Here is a 17,628-nt window from a genome sequence, read left to right on the forward strand (position 1 = left end):
TCCTTCAGTCTAGACTCTATACCTCCACTAACACAACACGAGTTTGCAATGGATTTTTCTGTGCTCTTATCTCACTTCTTTGGTATTTGTTGAGCTGAGAATACCTAACAGCTCCAGATCTTTTTCACAAGAACGTTTGCAAAACCCTGCCTCCTATTCCAAACCTGTGCAATTGAAGTCTTGGACCTAAAATGAGGGGCTTTTTGCATTTATTCCCTTTTATACTTTGTCCAGTAGGACAAGGTGCCCCCTCTGACTAGATGGGGTCAAAGAAGACCTCAAATGTAACCTCACACTCAAGAAACTGAAAGGAATATTTAGCTGACTCTTTTTAGTCCAGGGAAGAGAATGTTTATTTGAATCTTAATGGAGTCTAAGGACAGCAGGGCTGGCACTAGGTAATAGGAAGACCTGGATGCTGTGGATTTAGTTCCCCCAAATCTCACCTGTATCAGGTTCACCCCAGGGGCCTGACGTGGTACGTTTCTGCCTCAGGGCAGTGGACCATCTGTCTGTCCCGGGATGGCCTGGGGACTTGAAAGAATTCACAAGCTCAGACAGATTACAGCTTGCAGGGCCCAGGGGTCTCCCACTGTCTCCTGAGAGGAGTGATGTCCCAGGATCCTCCCACTGATCCAGGCTCCGTGAAGGGCACAGGCCCGCACCCTCCCTCTCCTGCCATCCTGGCGGCTGGGTTTTATGCCAACACTGCCCGAGGGACACCTGGCCCAGCTGGTGCCAATGTTCAGACCACAAGGAAGGCAAAGCGCTCTCTTTATTGCTCTAGCTTGGCCCGCCCGCGTGTCTCCCAGGACGCTTCTCTGTCCTCGTGGGCTGAAAGGATGCAGTGGTGGTCACACCGGGGCCTGGCCTGGCTGCCCACCTGGCACTGGCCTCAGTCGGTCTTCCTGAAGCCTGTAAGGCAAAGCCCACAGGATGGCATGGGATTCTGAAGGCAGCCAGGCCTCCTCCCCACCATTACCCCAGATGCCCAAATGCCCCTCATAGCTGGGATAAGGCAGTCATGACCCACAGCCATTGCAACAAATTTCCCCTTTATGCACGAGATGGATTAAAGGAGACAAAAGTTCATGACACGGAAGCACACAGCCCCTGGCCTCTCAGTTTTGTGATTTAATGGTAGACACAGAGCTGCTGGTCAAGAAAGGGGATCTCCTTTAGCCTTGCCCAGCCACTCTAGCTGTGTGATTCTGGGCAAGTCACTCTACCTCTCTGATGAGTGTAACTGACTAATGAGTTTCCTCATCAGCCAAGTGTAAGATAACTGAAACCCCCTCTCACCCCCAGCTGGGCAAATAAAATCACAAAGAAGATACTGTTTGGAAAGATGCAAAGTTCTATGAGAGAACGAGGAATACTCAGGTCCCCTTCACTTTCCTACAATGGTTTGGACTTAAGGACTTTTACATCTATTCCTCACTTGATTTTCACAACACCTTTGTGCTGTAGGTATTATTACACCCATTTTCCAGTTGAGGAAACTGAGGCTAAAAGAGGCTCTAGAGCCCCAGAAATGGTAAATTGAAGGAGGCAGGACTTGAACCCAAGCCCATGACTCCAGGCCCTGTGCTCTTTCCAGTATGCTAAGCCTCATTTGCAACAGAAGACCCTGGCAGGGAGAGAAAGTGAACATAGAAGAATGTAAAAGTTACCTATCAGCCTAAACTTCTGAAAGAAGGGAATGAAGCCATGCAGGACGCTGTGGATCCGGTACACTGTCAAGAACGGAGGAGAGAAAGGTGATGGAGCTTTGTGTCCCCTCGAGGGATCCGGGGTCAGACCTCCCCCTGCCTGCCCTTGAACAAAGGCCTAACCCGTACAAACAAAGCTCTAATGGTGGAATTTCAGGCTTCAGGTTAAGCTTAGATAATGGTATTGAGTTCTTATTATTAAAAACAACCATGAGCAGCAATAACAATGCCGGGAAGCTCGGAGAATTCAGTACCTCACTCCATTAACTGCCTTGTTTTCAGTATCTGGCTAATTCTGTTTGTTTGCCACTTTAAACTGTCTTTGTTGTATTTTTTATGGAGCTGCCCATTTTTTCCATGGGGTTTTGCCAACGACCTCACATTGACCTTGAAAGCGGTCAGGAAGCAAACACGAGCATAAAGAAATCTTTATAAAAAGTTTAGGTCGTGGCTTTCCAGCCCTTGGCGAGCCCCTGCGGCCAGCCCAGCCGCTGCTATCCCAGAGTCTGTGTGCGAGGGTCTTACCCAGGCCAAAGTAGATGCCAACGGTCTCCAAGGAGGCGAAGGTGAGCAGCCCGACCCCAAGGGACATGAACCAGTCTGCAGGGGCAGCGAGGGAGAGAATGGTCAGCCTGCAAGTCTGGACCTCTGCCCCCTGTTCTCACCGCCCCCACACACTCACCTGTATAATAGTGATAACACACCAGCAAGGCCCCAATGGCAAAGCAGAGGAGGATGAAATGGAAAAACTCATCTGTAAAGGCAGAGGTGAAGATTACTGTTTGCTTCTTTCTCTCTTTTTAATTAACTAAAATATTCCTGTCTCTGCTCAAAGGGAGCTTTATTCTGAGAAGCTGCTCCTGACCAGCCCAACTAAAACAGCACCCCAAGCCCCACCCGTTTCAGCCCTCACCTCACTTTATTATTTTTCTAACACTTAACACCACTCAACTTGCTGGATTTTCATTGCTGTGTTTATTCTCTGACCCACTCTGTAGGATGGTGGTTGGGGATTTTGCCCATCATCTAAAGCAGCGCCGGGCATGCAGAGGTGTCTAACGCCTTATTTGTCGAATGATGCTAAATACAATTGTAAAAAATGCACATGCTTAGTTTAAAAGTTTCACATTGCTCCATTCTCCCTTCCTAATCCAACTCCTTAAAAGCAAGCAGTGGGGGCTTCCCTGGTGGCACAGTGGTTGAGAGTCTGCCTGCCGATGCAGGGGACACGGGTTCGTGCCCCGGTCCGGGAAGATCCCACACGCTGCAGAGCGGCTGGGCCCGTGAGCCTTGGATGCTGAGCCTGCGCGTCCGGAGCCTGTGCTCCATAACGGGAGAGGCCACAACAGTGAGAGGCCTGCGTACCGCAAAAAAAAAAAAAAAAAAAAGCAAGCGGTGATTGACAAAACTTTTCCAAGTATATACATGCACATTCAAAAAAAACAAAAGCAGGATCAGTTTGTGTACCTGCTGCCCTATGGTTTGTTTTCCTCTCTTTGATAGATTGGGGCCATCCTTTCTATCTCCGAGCATATACAGATCTGCCCTGTTCTTTTTTATATATATATAAATTTATTTATGTATTTATTTTTGGCTGCGTTGGGTCTTCGTTGCTGCGCGCGGGCTTTCTCTAGTTGCGGCGAGCAGGGCCTACTCTTCATTATGGTGTCCGGGCTTCTCATTGCGGTGGCTTCTCTTGTTGCGGAGCACCGGCTCTACGTGTGCGGGCTCAGTAGTTGTGGCTCGCAGGCTCTAGAGCGCAGGCTCAGTAGTTGTGGCACATGGGCTTACCTGCTCCGCGCCATGTGAAATCTTCCCGGACCGGGCTCGAACCTGGGTCCCCTGCATTGGCAGGCAGATTCTTAACCACGGCGCCACCAGGGAAGCCCCTGCCCTGTTCTTTCTGATGGCTGCATAGTGTTCCATGGCATAAACTTACCCTAATTTATGTAACTAGTCTCCCATTGAGGAAGCTGATCAGGGACTGATTTTCTGCACCAAACATCACCGCATATGAATGTGTCTGTGCCCTTGTGTGTGCATTTCTGTGGGCCTGGTGCCCAGAAGCAGCATTGCAGGCTCTTCCTAGTAGTTAATGGAGGTAGAGGGAGTAGCTGGGAGGCAGGGCCCATGCCCTGGGCAGGAATTCAGGGATGGTTTGTGAAGGAGGCCCCCCTGCCCTTTGCCAGGCGCTGCGGGAGTCATCAGGGGAGAGAACACAGGGGCCTTGACCCAGGCAGAGGGCTGTGATAGGGAAGATGCCAAAAAGGTTTTTAAAAGAAAGAAAAAGAAGAAAGAGAGGACAATTCAGAGACGGTTCCCTGGAACAAGGCAGGCTCTTTGAGTGGCCAAGGCTGCTGGGAATGTGTCCTACTTTAGTCCAGTTTGGCCACTGATGTGCTGTGAACTTTGGACAAGTGTCCTGACTCCCTTGAGCCTCAGCGTTCTCATTGATAAATCAAGGAGAGCAACCTCTACACCACTGACGGAGGGATGGATGGGGGTCTTGGAGGGGAAAGTGCTTTGTAAATGGCAAAAGGCAGAGTGAGACTATACATATCACTGCTGTCAGGTGGCATGTGGAAGGCAAGTGAACAGAAGTGAGGAGGGTATTTCTGGTTTTGTTTTTGTTATTTTTTTTCTGGGGGGAAAATCAAGAGATTATTTCTAGAACATTCTTGGCTCTGAAATCAATTTGTCCTTTAAGGGAAAAAAAGACGTCATGCAGAACTAGACTTAACGTTTAAGAAAGCATCAGGCTTAGGTCTCTTCAGAGATGTGACAGAGTGGGGGTGAAAACTCTTTCCTCACCCAAATCTTCAGAAATGCAAAATGAACTCCTAGCAGAGAATTTCTCCCTGGATCTTTCCCCCATTTTCTTATGAGTAAATATTTAGAAAATACAAGTGTTTTTAAAAAGAGAGAGACTGCAGAGAAATGTAAGACCAAACAGAGGGCTGGATGGGTAGGGCAGCTTAGTTTGAAAGAGCAAAAAATTAGAAATAACCTAAATATCTATCAAGTGGGGAATGGTAAATACATTATAAGGTACCCACACTGTGGAATTGGATGCAGCTGTAAGATGTCATAAACATTCAGGACTCACCATATCTGGGGCAGGGCTTAATGGAAGAAAGAGAGTTTGAGGTAAGCCTTAAAGACAGCCAAGGCAGTAGGAGTTGGATGAAAGGGAAGATTTTGTGTGTGTGTCTGTGTGTGTCTGTGTGTGTGCACATGCGTGCACACATTCACGTGCCATGAGATAGGTAAGAAGGTGGGACCAAGGCACAGACCCAGTACAGTGAAGGGTTCAACCAGGTGAGCGCAGAGTGAGTGAATTTCTGGGAAGAGAACTTCAAGTTTTAGGGAACTAGAAGTTTTGGGGGCTGAAGAGATCAGGCCAGGATAAGGACTCCAAGGTGTATTGGAGCCAAGAGGGACCTAGGGGATCACCCTTGTCTGTTTTCTCTGATTTCAGCCATCCACACACCACCTATGTGGGTTTTGCCCTTTCTATGTAGCACTGCTTATGACCTTCACAATTTCTTGCTACCCAAGGACCACTTGTACTATTTACTTAAAGTTTTTCTTTAAGCAGATTCTTATTTTTCCTTAAATAGATTTACTTGAAAAGGAAACTTCATGTCACAACACTAAGTGGAAAACTAGGATCCCATGTCTTAAAAACAAACACAAGGCCCATAAAGCAAGACGGTGAAGGTCTACCCACCACTGCCTGCAGACGGCTCTGCGCACAGTCCTGATCTCTGTGTCCGGAGGGCAGTGAGCAAGGGTCAGGGTGGCACTAAAGGCCCGGGGGCTCCAAGCAGAAAAAGAGAGGGGAAAGGGCAGTCACCTTCTCACTTGGGGGTGTAATGCCATGTCCTGAAGCAACCTGGACATGGCCTGCGCTTTGGGAATCTCGGTTTTAGTGGGATGAGGCTCACTTCATAGCCCGGAACAGCTCAACAGCACGTCCCGGTTCATGTAGCTGGATGGAGACAGAGCCAGGGGCTCGGACCCTGGTCTCCCACTCCCTAAAGGCGGGCTTTTGAACAACTCAAAATATTTCTAGAGGGCTTCCCTGGTGGTCCCGTGGTAAAGAATCCGCCTGCCAATGCAGGGGACGTGGGTTCGATCCCTGGTCAGGGAACTAAGATCCCACATGCCACGGGACAGCTAAGCCCGCACACCTCAGCTACTGAGCCTGCACTCTAGAGTCCGTGCTCCACAACAAGAGAAGCCACTGCAATGAGAAGCCCATGCACCGCAACGAAGAGGAGCCCCCGCTCGCCACAACTAGAGAAAGTCTGCACGCAAATACCCAACGCAGCCAAAAACAAATAAATAAATTTATATATAAAAAACATAACAAAACAAAAACTATGGTCTCAGGAATTCCCTGGTGGCATAGTGGTTAGGATTCCAGGCTTTCACTGCTGGGGCCCGAGTTCAATCCCTGGTCGGCGAACTAAGAAGATTCCACATGCCTCACAATGAGGCCAAACCCCCCCAAAAAAACCCCCCCAAAACATGGTCTCCCTTCCCACCCTTACCCTCCTCCCCGAAGCCCCCATGATTCCAGGCCTGGAGTCGAGGCAGTCCCTCCGGTTCTCATCACTCCTTCCCTAGAGTTCAGTCTAATCTAACCTCACAGCTTCCTTGGCCCAGCCTGTTCCCAGCTCCCCATTATGGCCATAAGGCCTGGAGGGCGTTTATCATGCTAGTGACCTGGCGTACAGCAGAAAGAGCACAGAACCAGGATCCAAGCCCAAGTCGTGTCACTCACTAGCTGTAAGACCACTCCCCTTCCTTGAGCCTCAGTTTCTATATCTGCAAAACAGGAATCATTGTACCACCTTCTCAAGGTGATTCTAAGCTGAGGATTTTGCAAACTGCAGGACCCGCAGCAGAGGTGGGCCATGATTACTGTCATTCCAGGCCACCAGCTGACTTTTTACCCAGAGAAATCTGGACCAGACAAAAGCAGCAGCCCTGGAACCCCAATTTCCTTACCATCCTTCTTTATATTTAGTCTTCTTAACTGAGAGGGCTCCACTTCTCCTTGGGAACAAGAGAGAGACGAGGGTTTAACTCTGACACGGGATAGCTGGTGGGATTCTCGCTCCCCTCACTGAGAATGGCTCTCCCAGGTTCTATTTCCTGGGTCAGAGGGCACTCACTGCAGCACCGGTCAGGGCAAAGCTTGAAGGTGGGGTGGCTGTCCTTGGACCTCCACTGATGCCCTCCTCCTCCACAGGCCTGTGTCTGTTCTGTTCCATGTCCCCTGAGCCCGGAGGCCCCTTTCCTGGATCACGGTGACTGCATTGCTGCTGGACTGATCTCCCTTCCCCCCAGGCTGCCTGTGGTCCCATCCCATCCCCTGGAATCCAGGCCGCCTCCAGCTCTCCGCTCAGAGCTTGCATATTTACCACTCTCTGGGTTAGAGCCTCTCCTTCGGAGTCCTGGAAATTAGAAACTCAACATTAGTGCCCAGGCCAGCTTGGGTCCTTAACGAGTGCCACAGGTGACCTCTGAAAACGCCCCTGTTGAATTCTCCAGCCCCCAGGGGATCTTTCTATCTATAGATTGTTATTAAAAATCCCTTTGTTCTTGCCTGGACCCCCTTTCTAACCTCCACTGGCTCCCGGTTTCATGCCACAGCCAGCCCCGCCTGCTTGCTGAGCCCAGGTCAGAGCCCCAGGCCCCAAGCAGACTTGGAGTCCCATCTCTCACAGCCGTGCACCTGACAGCACCTTCCTCTTTTGGGGGAAAGACGGTGCCCAGACCTCGTTCAACACCAGTACCAACGACCCCTCTCCCCTAACAGACACTCACCTGATTCTTCAGACGGCACCATCTCCCCGGGGGCACCTGCACAGAAGGGAAATCAGTGACTGCATATTCGTACCCTCTGGGTGGGGAGAAATTACACTGCAGGAAAGTGGAGCTCTCTCACCCAGAGACTTTCCATTGATCTGCAGGGGGCACTGGAGCAAACTGGAGGGTTCCTCTTTCATCTAAAGGGGCAGGCACCACCCCGCAGTCCCCAAAAGCTGCCGCAGCAATGCCTGCCCCATGTTAAAGGTCTTCTAATTTCCCACGAGAAGCCAGAAATCCAGGTTTTTATATAAACTTCTTGACTATAAAAAAAGCTGGCAATTCATATTTCATCGAATCAAAGATATCATGGTTTGTGAGAATGACGTCATTTTATGGAAGGAAAGTTACTGCCAATTATAACTGCAAGTTGCCAGTGATTTTAAGAGGCACCCTGATTTCATAGATCTCCAGATGTGAAAAACTGTTAGTTGTAAACGTGATGAAATATATTAATAACAATAATAATAATAAAGATATTTTGAGAGCCAGATAATATACATCTGTACACACAGGCCACCAGTTTGCAATCTGTGCCTCTTCATTACTATCCAGATTCAGGTGAGGACACTTAGCCACATGGCTCCAGCCTCACCAGGCCCTGAGCTTGTGGAAGCCAAGCTGGGTTGTACTATGGGGGCCCCGGCCCCTGACCCCAGTGTGGAGCTCCTGTCTGGGCTGCCTAGGATGAATCGAGCCCTATACCTTCCCTGAGGTGCAGCCTTCCCTTTAATCTGGCCTGGGTGGCCCTCACACCTCATTCACACTCTGGTTCTTTTTTAAAAATATTTATTTACTTAGGCTGTGCTGGGTCTTAGTTGCGGCACGCAGGAACTTTAGTTGTGGCATGCAGACTCTTAGCTGTGGCATGCACGTGGGATCTAGTTCCCCAACCAGGGATCGAACCCGGGCCCCCGGCATTGGGAACGCGGAGTGTTTCCCACTGAACCACCAGGGAAGTCCCCACCCTCTGGTTCTTGGCGCCTACTCTATTCCCAGTGACTTCTCTCCTAGTCTGTCACCTTTCCCTCAAGGGAAGGCAGGAGTCCCCACTCTGTACACTTCCGCCCTCCAGATCAGCCCCAGGACACAAACACCTGAAGGGGGCACTCAGCTCATGGCAATAAACACTCAGTATGCTGAACTGTCTTTAGGCTAATGTGCAAACGGGAACCAGTGTCTGTAAGTGACCAGAGAGGCCAGCACCAAGGGTACAGAAGGCAAACCAAGAACGGCATGAAATGAGACTCTGGCCGTGTAATTACCAAGTACCTCTGGTGTCTCGGGAGGGGGGAGGCGGGGCAGGGAATTCATTACTTGGGGGAATTAATTCACAAATACGTGATGATATCTACGTTTTCTACGTGAACATGACTTACTTTTTGATGAGAAAAAAACATTTAAAATGTATGTATATGTAACAGTTTCTCTCTCATTTTACACTCAGTGAAAACTTTCTTACACTACTTAATTAACAACATTTTTAAAAATTAGATAGTACCTGTTTTTGTTTAAAAAAAAAAAGAAAAAGAAAATCAGAAAATTCAGATGAAAGAAAATAGTATGAAGATTACTCACAATGCTACCACCCAGTGGCAGTCACTGGTAATACCTTGATGCAAAATATTAAGATATTTCATTTCCATTTCTTTGAATGTATATGTGTTTCCCGTTGTATTTCTTGGGTTATTATCTGGCATTATGAGACTAAGCAGATTATGTAAATGTTGGATTAAACAAAGTTAAACAGGTTTTCTTATCCGGCAGTGTTCATTTATGAGGCTTTTTGGCAAACTGGTTCATTCCTACAAATTCCTCCATCTCATCAAAGTGCTACCAAGCAAAGTGCCATAATATTTATATCTGCTCGCTGTAAAAATCATGATGCTTAGAGACAATTACTCCGTAATTTGAGTTTTGTAGAAATCAGGTCCTTAATTTTCCCTTGCATGCTCAAACAACCCAGTATTCCAAGAGAGAGGGTACTGATTAAGTTCCATCTTGCTGGTTAGAAAGCTGAGGCCCAGAAAGGTTGGGTGACTGGTCACAGTCAACCTGCAAGTCAGGGTTATAGATCAGAAGAGATTCCAAGACAGTCTGACTGTGGCAGAAAATGCCTGCCCCCACCTCCATCTGCCCATGTTATAACCACTCACCTTGCCACATCTCCTGTAACTGCTCAGGACTTTGAGCTCATGAAACACCCTCATCACCTTGTTTCCTCCCAACAAAGCCCTAAGCCTTCATGTCCTTTGTTTAATTCTGTTTCCCCCAAAGCCACTGGACAGACAATCACCTTCATAGAGTTGAAGCTCATCCTTCAAAACGTCAGGCTCCCCATGCTCAGCATCTGGGTGTAGACAAAGCCTGTTAGTCAGCTCCCCCCAGTTACAGCACCCCAGAGTGGCTTCCCTCTCCTGGTGTCGGAAGCCTTAAAAAGTAACATAGTCTTTGCGCTGGGGGTGAGGTGGGCGCTCTTCAAGAGGCAAGACAGCTGTACAAGAGCTTTCCTGCTGCTCTGTGTCTGACGCCCCTCACACGCTCCAAGGTGACTGTGTTCAGCTGACTAAAGAAGAGTTGGGGGCCTGAGAGGACCTGGGCCTTGTTCAAAGTTAGTAATAAGAGTCACCATTTATTGAGCACTTACTATGTACCAACACTGAACTAAGTAATTTATAGTTAATATTTCATTTGATCCTCTTGGAAATGCTGTGAAGAAGGTATTAATGCCTCTCCCTCCCCATTTTACAGATAAGGAAACTGAGGCTCACAAAAGTTAAGTTATTCGCTGGAAGTCACACAGTCAGGAAGCAGAAATTCCAGGGTTCAAACCCAGGTCTGTCACCAAGGACTGCTAATGACTTTTATCTCCAAAAATAGAACCCAGAGCTCAGCTCCAAAGTCATGAGAGCATTTATTAAACACCTAATGTGTGCCAGGATCTGTACTAGGCATTAATCCAGGCTCTTTCCCCCAAGTTCTTTTCTTCCCACAATCAATTTAGGCTAACATTTATTAAAGTTTTTTTTAAAAAACACAAAATTATATTCTTCTGGTTATAAAAATAAAAAAGATTATTGTAAAATATCTATGGTATAAGTCAATTCAAAAAAAAACAAGAAAATGAAAATCACCCATAATTTAACCATCCAGAGATAACCACTATTAACATTTTGATATTTTTCCTTCCAGTCTTGTTTATAATCATGTATGTGTGAATTTTTACAAAGTGTATATGAGATCAAATGAATTCTATGATTTGAATTTCTCTTTTTCACTTTAGAGATGTATGAAGACCAGAGCTCTGACCAGGACAGGGTGTAGCATCACTGCTCTATGTTGCTGTTGTTGGACGTTAGGTTGTTTCTATTGTTGCCCTACTATAAATAACACTGCAAGGAACAAATTTTCACACGGGGGTCTTCCCTGGTGGCGCAGTGGTTAAGAATCTGTCTGCCAATGCAGGGGACACGGGTTCAAGCCCTGGTCTGGGAAGATCTCACACACCACAGAGCAACTAAGCCCATGCGCCACAACTACTGAGTCTGTGCTCTAGAGCCTGTGAGCCACAACTATTGAGCCTGTGTGCCACAACTACTAAAGCCCTCACACCTAGAGCCCGTGCACCGCAATGAAGAGTAGCCCTCGCTCGCCGCAACTAGGGAAAGCCCGAGCGCAGCAACGAAGACCCAACACAGCCAAAAATAAATCAATAAATACATGTATTTATTTATTTAAAAAAAAAATCTTCACACGGACACACTCAGGCCCACTGAGAAATTCAACCATCAGCCAAGTGGGCAAAGGAGAAATGGTGAGGCCTACTGCCTACCAGGTGAGCTGCCCCTGCAGGGAAGACCAGCCCCCGTCTCTGCCAACGTTTTCCAGTTACTCGGGGCGCTAGTCCTCATTGCTGCTCTTTGCAGGGAACAAACACAAGCTGTGGGAGAACCTCAGCCTGGATTGAGCCTGGAATACCTCATTCTGGTGTCGGTTCTCAAAATTTAGTTTATGTGAGGAGTGTGGTCTGGGGGAAGAATTCTGCTTTGAGGGTTAGGGGACAGGAACTGCCATGAGCTTTCTGTGTGACCTCAGACAAATCACTTACTATGTTCAATACGGCTTTCACTAAGATAAGACAAGGTCCTATGAAGCAGCGTGTTACCGAGGTGCTTTCCCTCCTGCCCAGTATGGGGGCTGCATCAACTCTGTGATGCCACCAACGCCACGCTGACTCTGGGTTTGCTCGTGCTCTGTCTCCCACCTGGAATGCCCTTCCCACTTGCTCCCTTATCCTGAAGCTTAAGCTGATGTCACACCTCCTGTAGAAGGGCTTTTCCAGCTGCCCCAGCCCACACGCATCTTGCCCACCCTCCTCTGGGGTTTCTATTGCATCAACTGTCTGTGCTTGACACAGTGGGCATGAGGGTCCCTGGTGGTGCTCATCCCTCCAACCACCTTGAGCTCCTGAAGGACGAGGCCTGGGTATCACTGTCCTAAGGCTGCCCCGCCTGCAGCAGGAGTTTGATTAAGCCTTGAAGAATGACTGCGTTGTTTGCACTCCTGGATTGGTCAGCATTCTGGGGATTCAGGCCTAGGAGCTTCTGGCTTCAGGTGCAGAGGACTCCCTTTTCCTCAGGATGACCAAGAGGGCACCAGCAGTCCCGATGTCCCTCAGCGGGCTTGGGGACCTCCTGGTCTATCATGGATAAATTTTTTAATTATAGGAAACCAAGTTAACTGTGCTTAAAAATCAGTGCGAAAAAAAAAGAAAATCAGTGCGTATGTGATCTCAACTAGGCACAGAAAAAGAGGTATCAGGAAGTACATCAAGATAGCAACAGCGGTATTTATCTCAAGAGATGGGATTTTGAGTGGCTTCTATTTTCTTCTTTTCTGTATTTTACAAATATCAATCAACGCCCCCAAAAGGCTTTTTCATCATATTTTGCAAAATATCAAACAATACAGAAAATAAGAAAGCAAAAATTACTCTAAATTCTATCCAACAGGGACAATCTCTATTAACATTCACATGAATATTATTTTAGCTTTCTCCATGATATATTCATAAGATATAATTTTTAAAACTTGTTCAAGGATTTTTTTTCCATTATGGTTTATTACAGGATATTGAATATAGTTCCCTATGCATAATATATAATTTTTAATAAAAGGTATTGTAGAATTGTATGCTGTCAAGAATGAGGATAATTTTTCTGTGTGCTGTCTAATTCAATTGTAAAAAATTAACTCTGGCAGAAAGAATCATGTTTGTTTCTGGTGTCCCCAGTATCCATCACTGAGCCTGGCACATAGCTGATGCTCAATAAATATTTATTGAATAAATGTAAGGAGATACACTAATATGTGTTTAGCGGTCATCTAACAGAGCAAAGGATGATTTTTTTCCTTCTTTCTACTTCTTTGTATGTTCCATATTTTCTACAATGTGCCCATGTGTAATCTTTCATAATGAAAAAACGTTTTAATTTAAAAATAACAGGATAGGGACTTCCCTAGTGGCGCAGTGGTTGGGACTCCATGCTCCCAATGAGGGGTGCCCGGGTTCGATCCCTGGTCAGGGAACTAGATCCCACGTGCATGCCGTGACTAAGACTTCACATGCCACAACTAAGGAGCCGGCAAGACTCAACTAAGGAGCCTGCAAGCCACAACTAAGATCCAGCATAACCAAATAAATAAATAAATAAATATTAAAAAAAAACCCAAACAGGATACATTAAGAACAAAAAGCTGGCCTTCCCTGGTGGCGCAGTGGTTGAGAGTCTGCCTGCCGATGCAGGGGACACGGGTTCGTGCCCCGGTCTGGGAAGATCACACATGCCATGGAGCGGCTGGGCCCATGAGCCATGGCTGCTGAGCCTGCGCGTCCGGAGCCTGTGCTCCACAACGGGAGAGGCCACAACAGTGAGAGGCCCGTGTACCGCAAAAAACAAAAACAAAAACAAAAAAAAGAACAAAAAGCTATGTAGGGAGAGTGGTGCTGCATGCCAGACTCTGAGTTAGGGCCCTAACGTGGAGGAAGGTGGGGGGCTGCTGGGAGGCACTCAGCCTTGGGGCCCAAGGACTAATGGTCACCGTTTGAGCCTGAAGAATGGGCAGGGTCTGAGTTCCAGCAGCAGGCCAACCAGGGTAGGATCAGAGACCAGGATCCTGAATGTCAGTCTGTCTCGATGCTTCTAGGACTCCATGTTTATTTTCCTGCTGCTTTCTCTTAAGTGTTCAGTTTTGTTAACTACGCCCAGTCCCATGTGTATGTACTATGGAGACCAAGAAGGAAGGAACTTATGGCCACACTTGGGGGAGAACATTTGTGGGGGAGCAGCAACCCCTGAGGGTCAATCAGAATCAGAAGACAAAACGTCCCTTCCCACCTAGGGAGGACAAACAAAGGGACAGAATCCTGTGTTGTAGCCCTCCTGCCTCTGGAAGCTCTGCTAGAACTAAACCTCACTGGCCTCAGTTTCCTCACCTGTAAAATGGGAATAACAACAATGCCTTCCTCATGGGTTGGTATGAGAATTAACTGAGTTATTCCACATAAAGTGCTTGGAACGCTACCTGGCACAAAGTAAGTGCTCAATAAATACTAGCTGTGATGTTGCTGCTGCTATAAATTCAGCCTTACCTTTTGAGTGAAAAGAATAAAAGTAGAGAGACATCCTGCTTCTTGTCAGACGAGAATAATGTGGCAACTTGTAATCAAAGTTCAATTAGAGATGCTCATCCCTCTAAACCCATTAAAGTGCTTGTGGGAGTAGGTACGTAGGACTTGATTTGTATGAAAAATTCAAAAAGTAAAGGCTTTTGTGCAAGGATGCTCTTGAGCATGACAAACTGGGGTGGGGAAGGGGGAAAATCTTAACAATAGCAGTTATTTTTAGAGCTATTACTATCTGATAGGTGCTAAGCCTTTGCACGTGTAGAATGTAATCCTCACAGGTATCCTATGAGATAATAACTTTTGTTATCATCCCCAACTTATGCATGAGGACTCCAGGGCATACAGGGTTAAGCAATTTACCCAAGGACGCTTAGCTAGTTAGTGGCAAAGAAAGGGTATGAACCCGCAGCCTGCTTGAATGGACACATGCACTGCCCCTGATTCCAAAGTGCTCCTATGAAACTTAAACGTTCCTTTACATGAGACGCAGTCACTTGAGGGGCTACTTGGGAAACATGAAAAATAGCCGCTAAGATATTATGGAATAACATGGCAAAATGCTTAGGATAAGATAGCAAAAAAAATTGTAAACCAAGGACAAAATTGTCTATATGGTAATTTTGGGGGTTTTTTTTTTTTTTGGCCACACTACGTGGCATATGGGATCTTAGTTCCCTGACCAGGCATCAAACACGTGCCCCCTGCAGTGGAAGCGCGGATTCTAAACCACTGGACCACCAGGGAAGTCCCTATATGGTAGTTATAACTGTGTACAAGTTACATGTACAGAGAGGCAGGCTCTGGAAGGGAACATGGAAAAACAGAGCTGTAGTACGGAGGTGGGAGGTTCAGGAGACTGGTTTTTCTTCTTTTCTCTTTTTGTTAATCTTTTTCTTTTTTTTTAATTTATTTTTTTGGCTGCGTTGGCTTTTTGTTGCTGTGCACAGGCTTCCTCTAGCTGCGGCGAGCAGTGTCTACTCTTCGTTGCGGTGTGCAGGCTTCTCATTGCGGTGGCTTCTCTTGTTGCGGAGCACGATCTCTAGGCGCGCGGGCTTCAGTAGTTGTGGCACACAGGCTCAGTAGTTGTAGCTCGCGGGCTTAGTTGCTCCGCGGCATATGGGATCTTCCCAGACCAGTGCTTGAACCCGTGTCCCCTGCATTGGCAGGCGGATTCTTAATCACCGCGCCACCAGGGAAGTCCAGGAGATTGGTTTTTCCATGTAAATGCTTGTCTTTAATATTTTAATATAGATTTATTTAATGAAATCATTGTTTTACCTGAGGAGGAGGATGAAGAGGAGGAAGACTTGCCTCTCTCATCTTGTTCTTGAGAATAGAGCTCAGCCTCCTGGTCTTCCTTGTGGAAATCCGTCTCTCCATCTGGGAGGCACACATAGGCAAGGATGAGTGTTTCCTGCCCTTCCCACCCCAGAGACCACCCAGGCCTCTCCAGGGGTCTACTTGGATGTGGGGAGCCAGGAGTGGCTGGATTCACTGGGACACTCTTCCCAAACCCCTAGGGCCAATGGGAGGTGCAGGAGACCAGGGATCTCAGAGGCCCCAGAGGCTCTAGGAAGGCCAAAGGCAGACTTTTCTCTGAATGCGGAGCCCAGAGAGGGGCTTCTAAGCCCTCCATCCTTCCCAAGAGACCACTACACTGTGTAGAGCAGTTGCCAATTTAAAATTCTCTGTAAATTACAGGGCAGGTGGGATCCGATCAAGCCCTAAACCTTCCCATTCCCCATTCTGGGGCCATGCAGGACCCTTCCCACCTTCTGAGGACTCTCCCTAGGGCCAGTCCAAGCCCCCAGAGCCTCTGAGATTTGGGGAGCAACTGAAGGTCCACACAGCTAGAGAGTACTGGGGAACAGACTGGACCAAGCACACACATGTGCGTGTGTGTAAAGTCACTACTTCTCTAGAGGTTTCAACCGTAACTTGGGCCATTCATTGTGCCGCATGAGCTGAGCAGGGTCTTCTGCTCCACCTACTGCTGGACTTCACCTCCCATGCGGCTTTGCCCAGAGGGTCAGAAAGAGCAAACATACGGTCTAGATCTTCTGATTCTCCGTGGACTCGACTGTGGTCCTGAAGTGATCCTGAAGTCTCCATGGCCTCCCCTGTTGGAATAACAATAGTAATTAATATTACCTTAGTTAATATGTTTAATATATAAAGAGCTTGGCAAATAAATAAGAAAAATATAAACATCCAATATTCAAAGGTACAAGAACAATTTACGAAAAAAGAAATACACAATTAGGGAAATTTGAATAATGATCACCTTTTGATACTATTAAGAGCTTATTTTTTTAAAAAGAGACTTTAGTTTTTACAGTAGTTCTAGGCTCACAGCAAGATTGAGTGGAAGGTACAAAGGTTGCCCATATATCCCCTGCTCCTAAACGTGCATAGCCTCCCGTTATCAACATCCTCCATTAGAGAATTTATTTTTTTAGGTGTGATATTTATATTGAGGTTATATTTATTTAAAGTATTCTTAAATTTAGAGATAAATACTGTAATGTTTATGATGAAATTATATGATGTCTGGGACATGCTTCAAAATAATCTGATTATTTGAATAAGGGAGCTGGAGGGCGTAGGTGGGAGTCCAAATATAACAAACACGACCACGAATTAATAACTGTTGGAGCTATAACAAAATATAAATAGTCTCTGAGTGGTAGCATCATGGGTATTTTAGTTTCTTATTTTTACTTTGCATTTTCTAAATTTTTAGCAGTATTGCTTTTTTTCTTTTCCTTGTTTTTTCTTTTTCCACTATAGTTTATTACAAGATAGTGAGGATAGTTCTCTGTGCTATACAGTAAATCCTTGTTATTTATCTATTTTATATACGGTGGTGTACATCTGTTAATCCCATACTCCTAATTTATCTCTCCCCCCATTTCCCCTTTGGTAACTGTAAGTTTGTTTTCTATGTCAGTATTTCTTTTGTTATAATAAAATAACCAGCAATTTTTCATTACTTAAAAATGTAATATGCCACCTTATATCAGTACAGTACTTAACAGTTTTACAAAGGGCTTATATGTCTGTAATTCCATCTGAGCCTGATCACAAACCAGTCTGTTAGGAATTGGAATTAATTACTTCACACCTGAATTGCAGTTTCTAGACAACAAAACTTCCCCAAAGATTGTTTCATTTGACTCTTACAATAACGCTGCAAGGTAAATTTTTTTTTTTTTTTTTGCGGTACGCGGGCCTCTCACTGCTGTCGCCTCTCCCGCTGCGGAGCACAGGCTCCGGACACGCAGGCCCAGCGGTCATGGCTCACTGGCCCAGCCGCTCCGTGGCATGTGGGATCCTCCCGGACCGGGC

General features: G+C 46.6%; 1 protein-coding gene across 1 annotated transcript; it reads right to left on the reverse strand.

The window, feature by feature from the left end:
- Positions 1 to 757: 757 nt before the first annotated feature.
- Positions 758 to 16,392, reverse strand: TMEM40 (transmembrane protein 40). Its single transcript, XM_007461578.1, has 10 exons — positions 16,329 to 16,392; positions 15,559 to 15,660; positions 9,889 to 9,942; positions 7,551 to 7,586; positions 7,145 to 7,177; positions 6,729 to 6,776; positions 2,395 to 2,466; positions 2,238 to 2,312; positions 1,674 to 1,736; positions 758 to 915 (listed from the first exon to the last, which is right to left on the reverse strand). Exons 1-10 carry the CDS (start codon positions 16,390 to 16,392, stop codon positions 896 to 898), a joined length of 567 nt encoding a protein of 188 aa, XP_007461640.1. The 3' UTR covers positions 758 to 895.
- Between the last annotated feature and the right edge of the window lie 1,236 nt (positions 16,393 to 17,628).

This window comes from Lipotes vexillifer, unplaced genomic scaffold, assembly GCF_000442215.2.
Source record: "Lipotes vexillifer unplaced genomic scaffold, Lipotes_vexillifer_v1.1 scaffold889, whole genome shotgun sequence".
NCBI classification, from domain to species: Eukaryota; Metazoa; Chordata; class Mammalia; order Artiodactyla; family Lipotidae; genus Lipotes; species Lipotes vexillifer.

Coding starts and splice junctions, on each gene's coding strand:
- TMEM40 (XM_007461578.1), bottom strand. CDS start 16,392: ATGGAGACTTCAGGATCACTTCAGGACCACAGTCGAGTCCACGGAGAA. Junction 2,467..6,728: donor ACTAAATATAAAGAAGGATG/GTAAGGAAATTG, acceptor CTGCCTTTACAG/ATGAGTTTTTCCATTTCATC. Junction 916..1,673: donor TCAGAAGTTTAGGCTGATAG/GTAACTTTTACA, acceptor TTTGCCTTACAG/GCTTCAGGAAGACCGACTGA.